This window comes from Episyrphus balteatus, chromosome 4, assembly GCF_945859705.1.
Source record: "Episyrphus balteatus chromosome 4, idEpiBalt1.1, whole genome shotgun sequence".
NCBI lineage: Eukaryota > Metazoa > Arthropoda > Insecta > Diptera > Syrphidae > Episyrphus > Episyrphus balteatus.
This window is the reverse complement of record NC_079137.1, coordinates 32,591,324-32,605,720: the sequence shown is the minus strand read 5'-3', so window position 1 is coordinate 32,605,720 and position 14,397 is coordinate 32,591,324. Positions and strand designations below refer to the sequence as shown.

At 32.6% G+C, this 14,397-nt stretch overlaps 1 protein-coding gene across 1 annotated transcript; it reads right to left on the bottom strand.

Moving 5' to 3' along the window:
- Nucleotides 1–5,840: 5,840 nt before the first annotated feature.
- LOC129919044 (cartilage oligomeric matrix protein-like) lies at nucleotides 5,841–13,989 on the bottom strand. The gene is made up of 12 exons (XM_055999851.1): nucleotides 13,845–13,989; nucleotides 11,352–11,756; nucleotides 11,186–11,287; nucleotides 10,733–11,131; nucleotides 10,208–10,675; nucleotides 9,852–10,058; nucleotides 8,010–8,128; nucleotides 7,055–7,830; nucleotides 6,905–7,002; nucleotides 6,238–6,850; nucleotides 6,037–6,170; nucleotides 5,841–5,968 (listed from the first exon to the last, which is right to left on the bottom strand). Exons 1-12 carry the CDS (start codon nucleotides 13,930–13,932, stop codon nucleotides 5,889–5,891), a joined length of 3,489 nt encoding a protein of 1,162 aa, XP_055855826.1. The 5' UTR covers nucleotides 13,933–13,989; the 3' UTR covers nucleotides 5,841–5,888.
- Nucleotides 13,990–14,397: the final 408 nt, after the last annotated feature.

The following is a 14,397-nucleotide window of genomic DNA, read 5'->3' as shown; positions in this document are numbered from 1 at the left end:
TTTTTGAAATATTAAATTAATAACCACTCTTCAAATTTTTTGTTCGGTTTCTTACCCTTTTGGGATTACTGATTTATAGCGTCTTCTGCAATCTTGTTTAAGTATTTCCTTATTTCAATATAAAAGTTTAAGTTAAATGTGATTCTGAAAGTAACTAAAATTAAGCTTTTTATCTATCTTTCCTACAAATTTCTTCTATATATCACCTTTATTTCTATCAAAATAAAAAAGATATAATAAAAAAAAGTAAAAAAAAATATAGAAAGAAAAAATAAATAGTTACTCCCGTTTCTCGGCAAAAAATCAATTTTTTTTGCACACAAAATCAATTTTACCTTAAAGTGTTGTAAGTTTGAGATTTTTCCAAAGCTTTCAAAAATGTATACAAAAAACGCGCATAAAATTCCTAAAAAATAAGTGTTTTTCAAAAATTCATATTTCGAAGACCTGGACTTACAAAAAAATCCGTATCAAACCCCTTATTTTTTCGTTATTATCTTTTCATTAGTATAAATTTTTGTAAAAAAAAATCCCCTACCTATAATAGCCCTATTCCCTATTTGGGAAGTGGCCAAGTACTACTACCTACTAGTAGTTTACTAGCCGTTTTCAATGCATCGCTTTACTCTGAAATCAATGCAATTCGTATCTACTCGTACTCGGGAAGCATGAGTAGTTCTAGTAGTAAATGTATACGAATAAACGATTTTTGGGATTGATTGTGACTTTTTAAATTCGTTTTTAGTGCATTCTACCTCTGTTTTGGCTATTTTGTATGCAGCACTGATTTATATTTACATCAAAAGTGTTAAAGCCATAATTAAAAAAAAACGTACCCATCTTTAATTTTGGTCCTTAAATCAAATTTATAATTACTTCTAGCTTATCGCCCGCTACTGGTAATTACTAAATTTGTATGAAATCTCCTCAGTGAGGCTTAAGGTACACACTTTTAAATACCTATGATAATGTGGATAACTTGACCGCCAACGAGTCCCTTTTTTTAAGAGGTACACGGACCTATACAATTGGAAAAGTGGTTTAGATTTGATGAAGTTGTTTAGTGTTGCAGTTCAGAAAAAAATCAATTATAGATAGGGGAAGCAAAATACCAGTTTAAAATAGGAACTTTTAGAAATTTCACAACGACTGGATTAATTCAAAAACCGTAGAGACTTGGGATAAACAAGCTACCAAGTTCTGAGAGCCCTTAAGTTGGTATTTCAGCATAATATTTTTGGAGCATCACATTGGGACACCCTGTATAGACAAACCAATTAAAATACATAACTTAATTTAATAATTCTAACCAAGACATAAATATTATATACTGGAGACTGTACGTGTACAAATGGTTTGGAATTAGTTTATTTAATAATCAAGAGCGGAACCTTCCATATACCAAGTTCGGAAAGTTCTTAAAAATGGGTCCTTAGATTTTATTAAACAAAAATCAAATGCTAGTTTTTTAACTTTTGAGCGCAAAAATTGTTTTTTTGTTTTGAAAAAATAATGCTTTTTTTGTTTTTAATTTCTGATTTGATCCCAAACAACTGGTTTTAATTTCAACAAAAATGTCTATACAAAAGCTTTTATACCTAAAAACTTTGACAAAAACATATTAACAAACTTTATAGTCTAAGAGCCAGGAGCAGATTTCTTGCGTGAGAGGTAACCGATTCATATGAATGTCAGAGGTAGCGTGGGTCATGGTGATGACGAATACCTTAGTCTGCCTGCATTTATTTGGGCCGTTGTCGAGAAAAAGCGCATCAAAAGTACCATTTTTCTGAAAATCGATTTAGTGAGGGTAACCACTTAAAATTTATTGATAACCAACGCCACATACTCACTGATAACAAATATACCAATGGCAGACATTTTAAGTGTGGCCAAAGCCCCGGCAGACTGTCCCGAAAATGCGTTTTTTTTTGGCGTTTTTAGACTTTGGGGTAACCACCTAAAATTAATCGCATCCTGTAGCGGTGGACTCCCTGATAACAAAAATACCCATGGCAGACATTTTGAGTGTGGCCAAACCCTCGGCAGACGGTTTTGAAAATGCAGTTTTTCTGAAAATTGATTTATTTAGGGTAACCACTTGAAATTAGTCGCATCCTGTAGCGGTGGACTCCCTGATAACAAAAATACCCATGGCAGACATTTTGAGTGTGGCCAAACCCTCGGCAGACGGTTTTGAAAATGCAGTTTTTCTGAAAATTGATTTATTTAGGGTAACCACTTAAAACTAGTCGCATCCTGTAGCGGTGGACTCCCTGATGACAAAAATACCCATGGCAGACATTTTAAGTGCGGCCAAACCCCCGGCAGACGCTCCCGAAAATGCAGTTTTTCTGAAAATTTATTTATTTTACTTTTTCACATAACTCGCGTATTATTGGACCTAGCAGAAACAATTGTAAAGCAATCTTAAAGATAATTGAATTTCCTACAGAATATGTTAAACAAGTTTTTTCGATTAAACCTTCGGTTTAAGAGTTAGGGTGGTTTTTTTGAAGCAAGTCAAAGGGTGATTTTCTTATTTTCGTCATATCTCTTTTATTTGAGCTTTTTTAAAAATTAATTTGAAGTAAAAGTTGTAGATCTTTTTATTACCTTCATTTATTACATTAACGGTTTTTCGATTTGACAGACCGTTTTCGATCTGTAGGAAAAAAACTTCAAAAAGTTTGCAATTTTTTATATAGGAAAAAGGTTCTACATAGTACAGGGTAATTTGCAATAAATGTAACAAAAAACCTAGGCGTGTAGGTTGCACTCAGGCAAGAAAAAAATTGTATAGTTTTAGGCGGGGAGGGGTAAAAAGATTGCAATTTTTTATATAGGAAAAAGCTATATAAAAAATTGCAAACTTTTTGAAGTTTTTTTCCTACAGATCGAAAACGGTCTGTCAAATCGAAAAACCGTTAATGTAATAAATGAAGGTAATAAAAAGATCTACAACTTTTACTTCAAATTAATTTTTAAAAAAGCTCAAATAAAAGAGATATGACGAAAATAAGAAAATCACCCTTTGACTTGCTTCAAAAAAACCACCCTAACTCTTAAACCGATGGTTTAATCGAAAAAACTTATTTAACATATTCTGTAGGAAATTCAATTATCTTTAAGATTGCTTTACAATTGTTTCTGCTAGGTCCAATAATACGCGAGTTATGTGAAAAAGTAAAATAAATAAATTTTCAGAAAAACTGCATTTTCGGGAGCGTCTGCCGGGGGTTTGGCCGCACTTAAAATGTCTGCCATGGGTATTTTTGTCATCAGGGAGTCCACCGCTACAGGATGCGACTAGTTTTAAGTGGTTACCCTAAATAAATCAATTTTCAGAAAAACTGCATTTTCAAAACCGTCTGCCGAGGGTTTGGCCACACTCAAAATGTCTGCCATGGGTATTTTTGTTATCAGGGAGTCCACCGCTACAGGATGCGACTAATTTCAAGTGGTTACCCTAAATAAATCAATTTTCAGAAAAACTGCATTTTCAAAACCGTCTGCCGAGGGTTTGGCCACACTCAAAATGTCTGCCATGGGTATTTTTGTTATCAGGGAGTCCACCGCTACAGGATGCGATTAATTTTAGGTGGTTACCCCAAAGTCTAAAAACGCCAAAAAAAACGCATTTTCGGGACAGTCTGCCGGGGCTTTGGCCACACTTAAAATGTCTGCCATTGGTATATTTGTTATCAGTGAGTATGTGGCGTTGGTTATCAATAAATTTTAAGTGGTTACCCTCACTAAATCGATTTTCAGAAAAATGGTACTTTTGATGCGCTTTTTCTCGACAACGGCCCAAATAAATGCAGGCAGACTAAGGTATTCGTCATCACCATGACCCACGCTAACTCTGACATTCATATGAATCGGTTACCTCTCACGCAAGAAATCTGCTCCCGGCTCTCGGTCTATTAATAGATTTATATTAATTTATTTCATATTCATAAATTGTTTATACATTATAACTTATATTAAGTAGGTACACAGTTTAAAAAAAAAAATAAAACAAAAAAGACTATAAGGCAGTTGGAAGTTGATATAACAATTTTGTGTGTCAAAAATTTAAAAAATGAGAAACCAAATGATCGTTAAAATTGGCATACGTCTGTCATATTTTCACTTAAATATTTTCTACTTTGTGATATTTAATTTTTGTATAGTTTTGGAAAAAATTATTTTTTTAAAACTAGAAAATTCGAAAAGTTTGATAGTGATATGTAGTTTCACTGGTGCTTTGGCAAAAAAACTCTATCAGTTTTTTTGACTTAGAGCCAATTTTTCAATCTTCTAATAAACAGTCAGTTAACTGTTCGACGAATAAAGTTATAAGGCTCATAAACAGTCAGATAAAAACATTGAATTTTTCAATCAAGAATAATTTATTTTACAGAATAACAAAAAAAAATTGTCAAATTCAAAAATATTTAAAATTAAACGTCATTTTTATTCATGATTGGGCAGGTTTAGAAACGTTAGGGCCTAAATATTTAGGTAATTTCTCGCTCTCTGATTGGTCAACTATCAAAAAAAAATCCTTCCAATTTAGGTAATTTTATTGGAAAGCTGACTGGAAAGTTAGGCAAGAAAATTTTACCTAAACATTTATTAAAGTTTTTTTTGTCAACATGACAGCTGATTATTTTTAATTAATGAATTACGTTAGCAAAATTAAATCTATTTGTTTGAAAAACGAGTAAAAAGTGCTTTATCGGTTATAATTATTATTATTTATTTATTAAAGAATAGTGAAATTTTGTGTCTGCCCATGCGATCTTAAGTAAATTGCGATATTTGACAATAATGAAACATCCAAACAAATTTAGTCAATTTACCTTTATTTCCGTTCAGAAAATGACGTTGCCTAAATATCTAGTCCCTAATGTTTTCTTGTGTTCCACTGTATTTTTTTTTTTAAATTCTTTCAAAACAGCTTTGACAACTGACACAATATTTTTGTTGAGATTATTCCTTAGAATAATTTTTATTCGTCTCCGAAGGTAGGTAGGTAGGTAGAGATGGCGGTCAAGGCAAACCATGTTTGATTGACCCAATTAGCGCAGGATGCGCCGTTTTGATACCAAAACTTATGAAACCTGTGAGTGATAATTGGATTTATTTGAAATACATTTTTTAATTGGTTTTTAAAAAAGGGAAAAACAAGTGTTAGGCAGTCCTAAATCCACTTTGTTGCATTTAGGAACGAGATCAAGTCTTTGATCTTTGATTCTGAGATGTTATCTATGACATTAAAGAATTCGCTCCCCAGAGAGAGTGCTCTATTCCTAGCAAGGGCGGGACATTGACATAGGAAATGGTAGACCGTTTCTTTTTCTTGCTGGTCAAAGCAGCTGCGACAGTAGGTATTGTGCGGTATACCCAACTTTGCTGCATGTTCCCCTATCGGCCAATGTCCTGTACACACCGCAACGATTCTGCTAATATCTTTTCTGGGTCTAGAGATTAGGTCATATGTTTTGGATTTATTATAGGTGGGCCAGATTTTTCTGGATATGACGCAGCTAGTCAAGTTGTGCCACCTATTGTTAGCTTTTGTTAGGTATTTTAAGAAGATATCGCCCTTCATGACTCCTATGGGAATGTTGACTATTTCTGCTAGTGACTCATGAAGGGCTGATCCTTGCCTGGCCAGTTCATCCGCCTTTTCTCCGAAAGAAGCAGATAGTTTTATTCTTAGGAATAAGCTATATCTGCTTGTTGAAAAATTGATTTTTTCTCTATCCTTAGGAATAAGTACTAACTGACTGTTTAACTGACTATTGAAAAATTTGCCCTTAAATGTTTAATCGTTAATTAAGTTGTTTATTATTTAAGTTTCGAGGATTAGGTACAATGCCTCTTTTATAATTTTAATATTACTCAATTTTTGTATCAATTTCAACTTTTAGTTTTAAGTCGTCAGGTAATTCATTAAAAACGTTGATTGGAACTCGAGCTGAAGGTAGATATAAGAAAAATTATAAAATTAACAACAATTATAAAATGTCTTAAAAAAATAATTACAATTGCAATTTATAACCAAATTCGACCAAGTAATAAGCTCTTGTGAAAAACAATAAACTCCCAAACGTCCTCCCTGAAGTGTTGAATCATAAATGTTTTGTGAGTCCGCAACCAGCTTATCTCCATCATATATCCTAAAAGTATGCAATCAAATCAATAAAATAATGAAAAAAACTTAATAAGGTTCTTAATGTGACTAACCCCAATCGAATAAGGCCAATAGCAGGACGATGAATCAAGGTCCACCTGTAAGCTGTATCAAATTTCCATCCTTCATTCAGTGGATTTTTCCATAAAACTTTAACCTGGCCAGGAGTATCCTGATTATGCCAGAGACTTGATTGCAACCAATCACCAGGACCAGTTAAACTATTGACCAATTTAATTGTTATTCCTGGCTCACCAACCGCAATAAATGGTTCACTTTCCCAAAATGCTTGCTCGTTTCGTTTCCAAGTAACGACATAAAATTTCTTATTACTTTGGTAACTAAAAACGAAGCCTACAAAATCATCATCAACCAAATTATCAGAAGTGCGAATGTAAAATGTTCCTCGATAATCGACATCTCCAAAAGCTGGATACCCTATTGCTGCGCCAGGATCACTGTTAAGTTTTTGAATAATTTCTGTACCATTTGCGATAGGTTCCCAAACAGGCAGGCCATCTGAAATACTGGTTGTACCAAAAACTACGGTTTGATATGCTCGAAAGTCGGTTGTATGTAATTTGAAATTAATAGGACAATTGTCAAGATAATTTGGTATTCTATCCAAGTCCTCATCGTTTTCGCAAATATCTCCTTTTCCACTGACTATAGATAGAAAATGTTTCTACAAAAATAAAATTTAATTTTAAATAAAATAACCATCAATATCCGTTTGATTTGGATTGAAAACTAATGGACAATTGTCCTTATAATTCAGGATATCATCGTTGTCAATATCAGAATCACATGCATCTCCCCTAAAAATGAATAGAGTATTTTAAACCATTTGTTCTTATGATAATGATATACCTTCCATCTCCATCAGTATCCAATTGATCGGGATTTCCAATATTTTGACAATTATCGAGGTCATCCTGAACTCCATCACGATCATCATCAATGTCAGTATCACATTCATCTCCCACCAAATCATCATCGCTATCAGCTTGATTCGGATTATGTATAGAAGGACAATTGTCACATTCATCGCCAACTCCATCATTATCAAGATCGGATTGAATTCGATTTGAAATTCTTTGACAGATGTCAACATTATTGATAATCCCATCCCCGTCAATATCATCATCACAATCGTCCCCAATTCCATCACCATCAGTATCAATTTGTTGTTGATTTGGAATTAAACGACAATTGTCACAAGCATCACCACGACCATCCGAATCAGTATCAGTTTGATCGTAATTTTTTACGAACGGACAGTTATCACTTGGATTTGAAATAGAATCTCCATCTGCATCATCGTCACAGGAATCTCCAATACCATCATTATCTGCATCTTCTTGGCCAGCATTCGGAGTATTCGGACAGTTGTCATTCATGCATCGCATACCAGAGCAATTCAATTTTGAATTTGGCCATCCGTCAATATCGCTATCAGGACCACAGTCAAATCCATCACCTGCCCAACCAACAAAACATTGGCATCCAAAGTTAAAATTATCAATTGCCATACATATGGCATTTTTGTGACAGATGGTGCCATCAGGACACATGTCTTCGGACAGAGGAGAGCATGTTCCGTTCTTTATGAAACCTTTTTCACATTTTTTACAATTGTACGATCCCTAAAATATGCAACAGATTTTAATTGGTTTCATCAACATTATTTGTTATAAATCTGTAAAATGTCGTGACCATTAATACAAAACTAAATGATATTATGCTCATATCCTTGTCAGGTTATTTTTGTGCTGTGAACATAATCATTCAGGTTTAATAAATTTGTATAGTTTTCAAGTCTTACTATTGTATTAATGCATTCTGAATTTGGTTTACAGTGTGCCAGCCCAAGTTTACACTCATCTATGTCTATATCACAAGTTTGTGGTTGATAGTCCGGCGATAGGAAAGTGGATTTGTATCCTTCAGAAAGATTAAAATTATATAAATGGTTAGGTTTGTTTTTATTTCTTCGACATTTCTAATTTCATTTCATTTTGATCTTGTTTTGTAAAGTTTAAGAGGATTAAGATTTAGGGCGAAATTCAGAGTCGTCACTCAAGTAAAATTTTTTCTCAAGCACAACTTTGAGATGAGTTTTCTCAATGTTTGCTCACGCATTTACTTCAAAATTTCTTCAGTTAGTATTCATAAGCTAAAATCAAATCTTAACGTAACGAGTAGCTTAAGTGGACCAAACCCAAGAGCAAATGTTCACTTAAGTAAAATTTTTACTTGAGTGACGAAACTGAATTCCGCTCTTAAGGTTCTTTGTGGAATTTTCTGAGGTCCCACTGTCCGCAGAGTGAAATTTATGATAGGGTACAGTTGCCTATTTTCGCTCGTATGCTGTTCTAACAATTAAGAGAACAGCATAAGAGCAAAATTTTGGACTAAACCCTTTGAAATCACTAATTATAACGATTTTTCGAAAGGTGACCGGAAACTGGAGACGGCCGAAAATAGGCAACTCTACCCTATCATATATTTTTCCGTCTCTAGTTAAAAGTGATTGACCAACTTTTTTCTGAAGTCGAAAGGTTCTTCTTGGTAGGACCAAGATGTGTTTATGTGTTATTCTTTTTTTCTTTAATGTCAAACCAATCACACACGAAATTCAAAAATCTACAATATGGCTTCTTAAAATCGTCAAACTATTACATCTAATCTTAAGATATTGTGACGTTGAAAGACAGACCAACAAAATGTTTTTTTTTTTTTAATATATTAACAACTAAATACATTAGGTGTTGTTAGGTGTTAAAGCTATTAAATACCTTATTTAGTGAATAGTACACAAAGTTGGAATACAAAATGCAGTAACTTTGTCACACTTGTCACAATGGAAGTACCCCTACATTGAAATTTTAGGTTCCCACAAAAAGCACTAACTTATAGAAGAGCACCAAGTATTGACATTTGGTTTTAAATTTTTACAATTAAATTTTTATTGTTTTCATTTTAATTTTTCTTTTAATTACCGATCTTTAAGGTTTGAAAAATTGTCAATTCGGTACATATGTACCTACTCGTTAATTATCAAAATTTAATTGACACAAATTTAAAACCAAGTGTTAGATCTTGGTTCACTTTTATATTTCTGTGATTTTTGTGCGAGTCTAATTTCAACAAAGGAAAACTGGGCTCTTTTTCAACGGTTATGTTTTTGTTGTGATTTCACTCCTTTTTGCAAGGCATTACTTTAGAAATTAAAATCTGGTTGGTGTGTTTATGAATATGTCAAGTTTTCAACAACAACTAGTGTTGTATCGTTCTAGAGGTAGAGGCCCTTCAAGAAGCTGGGATTGAAAGAAAGAACACAGGTTCACAAGAGAGAAGTGAGTGATAAATGTAGGTAGTAACTCAATGCGTATCCAGAAGCTGAAGGAGCCATAAAGTGGAAGCAGAACTTTCTAATTGTTTATTAAGGATTTTATAGAGGTAAACAAAGTTCAAAACATGCTCTACATTCCACATCCCTTCGCTTCTAATTCAGATGGAGTTTTCATCAACGTTGCGGACCAGAAGAAAAATCTTGCGTGGAAATAGATTTCAATAGCTCGAAGCTCATTTTCTGTTTTAGCGTAAAAAATATATAACATGGAAATTTGAAAGAATCCAAAATTAATATTCCAATATAACTTACCTTTAGCATGATTTCCATCGAGACCTGCTGGACAGGGTTTACATTTAAAACCTGGATTAAGATTGATACAACTCTCTTTTGAAAAGCATGGTTGATTGTGTTCGCATTCGTTTATGTCGTCACATTTGTTTCCATTTGGTATTGTTCCTCGAGGACACGAAATACATTTAAAAAATGGATTTTCAACTGTTTGTATGCATTCAGATCCTAAACAGAATTAAAAATAAAAACAATTAATGTGAAATTCAATTCACGATAAAAAGGACCTCAGAGCCTAACAAACATGGAGACTGGACAAAATTTGTTGTGCGGAAATAAGAAGGGCTGTTAAGTGACTACGCGCTATCAATACTTACTCAAATTCTTCCTTAGCTGAAAAACTTCGATATCACTTAGGTATAACTCTTTATCATGTTTTTTCAAAACATACAATTTTTCCATCTTCTGCACTTTGCCAACGATATATGTTCCATTATTATTCATTGTCCGCCCAACAAAAAGTTGTTCTCCATTTTCATTTACTCCGATTGGAAATACATTTGGTGGAAAGAATTTTGATTTTGATACTTCCACCCATTGCCCATCACAAGGACTAAAAGCGTCATATAAACTGCTATCGGAAGGACTAATTTTTGATCCTTCGACAGGCTGAAGTATACCGGGTTTAAATATATCTTCATAGAAGGCACTTTTAACAACATGCAAATTACTCCAATAGTTCTCAGAGTTTGTATTTGAAATGATATTATCATCGGCTGGTACCCAACAGCACAATCCAGTTCTAATGGGTAGTTTGGAGCAAACTGTTGGAATCTTACAAATACCTAAAGAAAATACAAAACTTTATTGCTTGTTTTTGCTGGAGAACTTGAAATAATTACCTTCATCAATTAACCATTCTCCATTACCAAGTGGAGTTCCAATACCAATATTCTTAATTCCAAACAAATCTTCACCTTCCAATGCCAGAAAAGCATCTGTTTCCGTTGAACGTCCGATTTTAATAATATTTTCACTTCGATATATCCAAAAGCCACGCGATTCTGTAGCATTAAGGATATCGCGGATTCGTATATCGGATAAGGTGTTGTTATTTTTGTCAACCAATTTTGCGTCAACACCTTTCGAGTAGCCAATTTCAATTTCATAAAGGATGTTCCTTCTTCCCCGTCTTGCAGCCATTCCAAGATTGACTGATTGTTTAGCACTAACGTTAAATGTAAAACAGTTCCGAAGACCCAGTTTGAACCAATATTTTCGCTTTGGATTGGTTTTAACTTCTGTGAGGATAAAAAGTTGAATAGAATGATTTTAAACAGAGTTATGGGTTAAACCTTTGATAACAGAAGAAGGTTCCTCAGAAACGGTTCTCCAAACAGGAGTCTTTCCGACAAAAAGCGAAGGTGAAAATATCATTCCTGGAGTTGTGCATTGACCTAAAAATAATATGAATTCCAGTTTGTAAGACCCAAAAATATGATACTTGAAAAACTATTTCACCTGTTTCTATGGACCATGTCCCATTTATAACGTTAACATTTCCATTAACAATATCAATTGGTGGCATATCAAATTTATCCTCCCAAGACAAAAATGGTACCTCATCACCATCCCGTCCGATTCTGATGAAATTATTTTTCCAGCGAATCCAAAATCCATTCGACTCACTTCCATTTAAGATATTCGGTGTAAGTGCGGTTGCCATTCCATTAAGATGTTTGCTATTTTCAATTCTTGAAAATGAATTTTGTAGAATTATTGTAAAATGCATTACATTGTAATTCGGTTTGCGTTTAGCATTAAGTCTAATTTTGACCTTGTTTTCGGATTGTATTTTCAGTTTTAGACAACCATTTGGAGCTGCATAGTTTTTTAAACGAACAATATCGCCAGAAGTATTGCGTTCTGTGAATTAATTAAATAAATTAAAACTGTTATAACTTGACTTGCTTTTAAAATTATAGACAAAAACTTCAAAAGTAAAAAAAGAAATTCGAAATAGTTTCGAAATTGAATGCGATTAAATACAAAAAAAAATTGCATGCCACTCTTTCACCCTACGCTACGTTTAATTCAAAACCAAATTCGAGACTTTGGTCTAAAATTACACTGGTCGGCAAAAAACTAAAAAAAAACGGGAGCGAGAACTTTATAAGAAGGTTTTGATTGACTTTAGTGTGCTAAATTTTAAAACTGTTTACAGATTTTTTCAATCACGTCTAGTTTTTGAGCTATACTCATCACTATTTTCGCTATAAAGCTTCAAAAACTAATTTTTAATTGAGTTTTTTTTTTATGTTTAGTCAAAAATATATATTTTCCGTAATATGTTGTTCTTTATAAGTCCAAATCAGAAGACGCAAGATGGAATTTGATTCAAAAAACCATTCATTATTTTGAAAAAAATAATCAAGATTTTGAGATATCTATCATAAATTTCTTTTTTCAATATCTTTGATAATTTTGAAAAAATATAAATACCTTTAGGACGTGTTGATATGGCGTTTTGAGATTGCATAAGTAGTTTTACAAAAAAAAAATTAACGGTGATGTAATACGATGTCAAATGTACCCAAAAACACGGGTTTTTGACCTATTAATACTCAATTATTTCAAAAACGTGCCAGTGAAATTTTGACTTCAGATTCGGACTCAGCACAAAAAATTCCTCTCGAAAAGTAGGGTTTGGTTCTTGCTCTATATCCGTCGACCAGTGTTATCGGCTTCGGAATGTTAGGAAAACAAAGAAAAACAAATTTTTTGGTTGGAAATATATCAGGAACCAGACATGGACATTATTATGGTCCACGCTTGTATGGGAAAAATAAAATTTTCAAAAAGTCGACGGGCCACACTCTACTTTGGTTCCACATCCTATTGGTATCATACTGCTGAATTTTCACCCTCCTATCTTATTTAGAAGGGGGTGCTGATCGATATTGAAAAATTTTAATTTTTTGGAAAAACGAAAAAAATAATTTTGCATAAGCCCATGCCCTTTAGAACATTTTCAATCCAAAAAACACAAAAATTATCTTAAGCCCATGATGGAGTTTCGATTGTTTTTTTTTTTTTATAGAACCTCGGTCAAGAAGACCGAAACAGTTGAAAAAGTTTGTCATTGTCATGTTATCAATGGAATTTATGGCAATTATAAGTAAATGTCCTTATTTATTCCAGTTTTGGAAAATACCCAGGCTATAAACCCACAAATTATATATACCGGGTATTTGCCCATCAACTGAAGTCTTTTGCACCACTATCTACTTAGATTTTTTTTTATATATTTATTTAAATGTATAAGCCTGCTTACGCCTACATCCTCCCTAAATTCGTAGCTCTTTTGCTCATTCTTAAATAACTCACAAATGAACCGAAATTAAATATTTGAATTAAATTAATATTGCCTCTCGGGCTATAAAACACACTTTAATTTTTTCAAAATATTTTTTTTTAAGGACACGATTCATGTAAGACTTTCACCATGAAGTTTGATTTTTAATCGGACATTTTTCTGATCGTATTTTACCGTCACACATCGATTTTTTTCCGTTACGAACTTTAGGGCTAAATTCTAAACGACTCACATTCACATTCGAATTTCTTTTTATTTGACCATACATTACTTTCAATATTACCTATAGCTTAAAAAGCTTATGTATGGTCATGGTCAAGTAAAAATTGGAAGAAATTCGACGAATATTAAAAAAAAATTTAATGCAGACATTTTGTATTGACTTTTTGTGTTTTCAATACGGAAAATTTTTTATTTGCAAAAATTTTTTTTTACTCTAATGAAACTTTTATATTCATGCAAATATTTTGCAGTTGAAAAACATTTTTTTTTAATGTTAAAATAAATTTTTTTTACGCAAATTTATTTTATTTGCAATAGGTACCTATATGTTTTTTTTTGTTTTAATTTCAAATGCATTTTTTTTTTTTCAATTGATATTTTAACAATCCTGCTTAAAACTTTGAATACCAACTAACCACTTATATGATTTTCTTTAACATGACTCCACGCATTTGCAGTTAGTGAAAAAGCTGCAAAAAGTATCATATACAAAACAATACTCATTTTTTATTGTTAATAATTCTTCTAAAATGTCTTCGATTTTTTTACTTTAATGACAAAAAAAAGTTAAACGGATTTATAAGAGGTATTAGCTCCGCGTGTTTACAAACTAATTAACTACCGGCAACTAAACTGCATTTTACTATACTCAAAATAAATCACTGTGAATTAATTTAAGCGCGAAGTTTGCACTTTCAAATCAAGTTGAAAATTCTGAGAAGTAAATTTGATAAGTTTGTTTATGTTATTGTTTTTATATTGCAAAAAATGCAGCGATAAATATTTTTATATGATCATTAGTAGCAAAGTACTTTCAGGGCAGATTTTAAGAATCTTAAATTGATAAATTGGATGCATTATCATAAGAAATATCATAATTCATCATTCATCATTCATGTGTGTGTATCTCCTTTTGCTGTCATTGAATTTGAAGAAGAATAATGACTTTTGAGTAAACATGTAAAATCA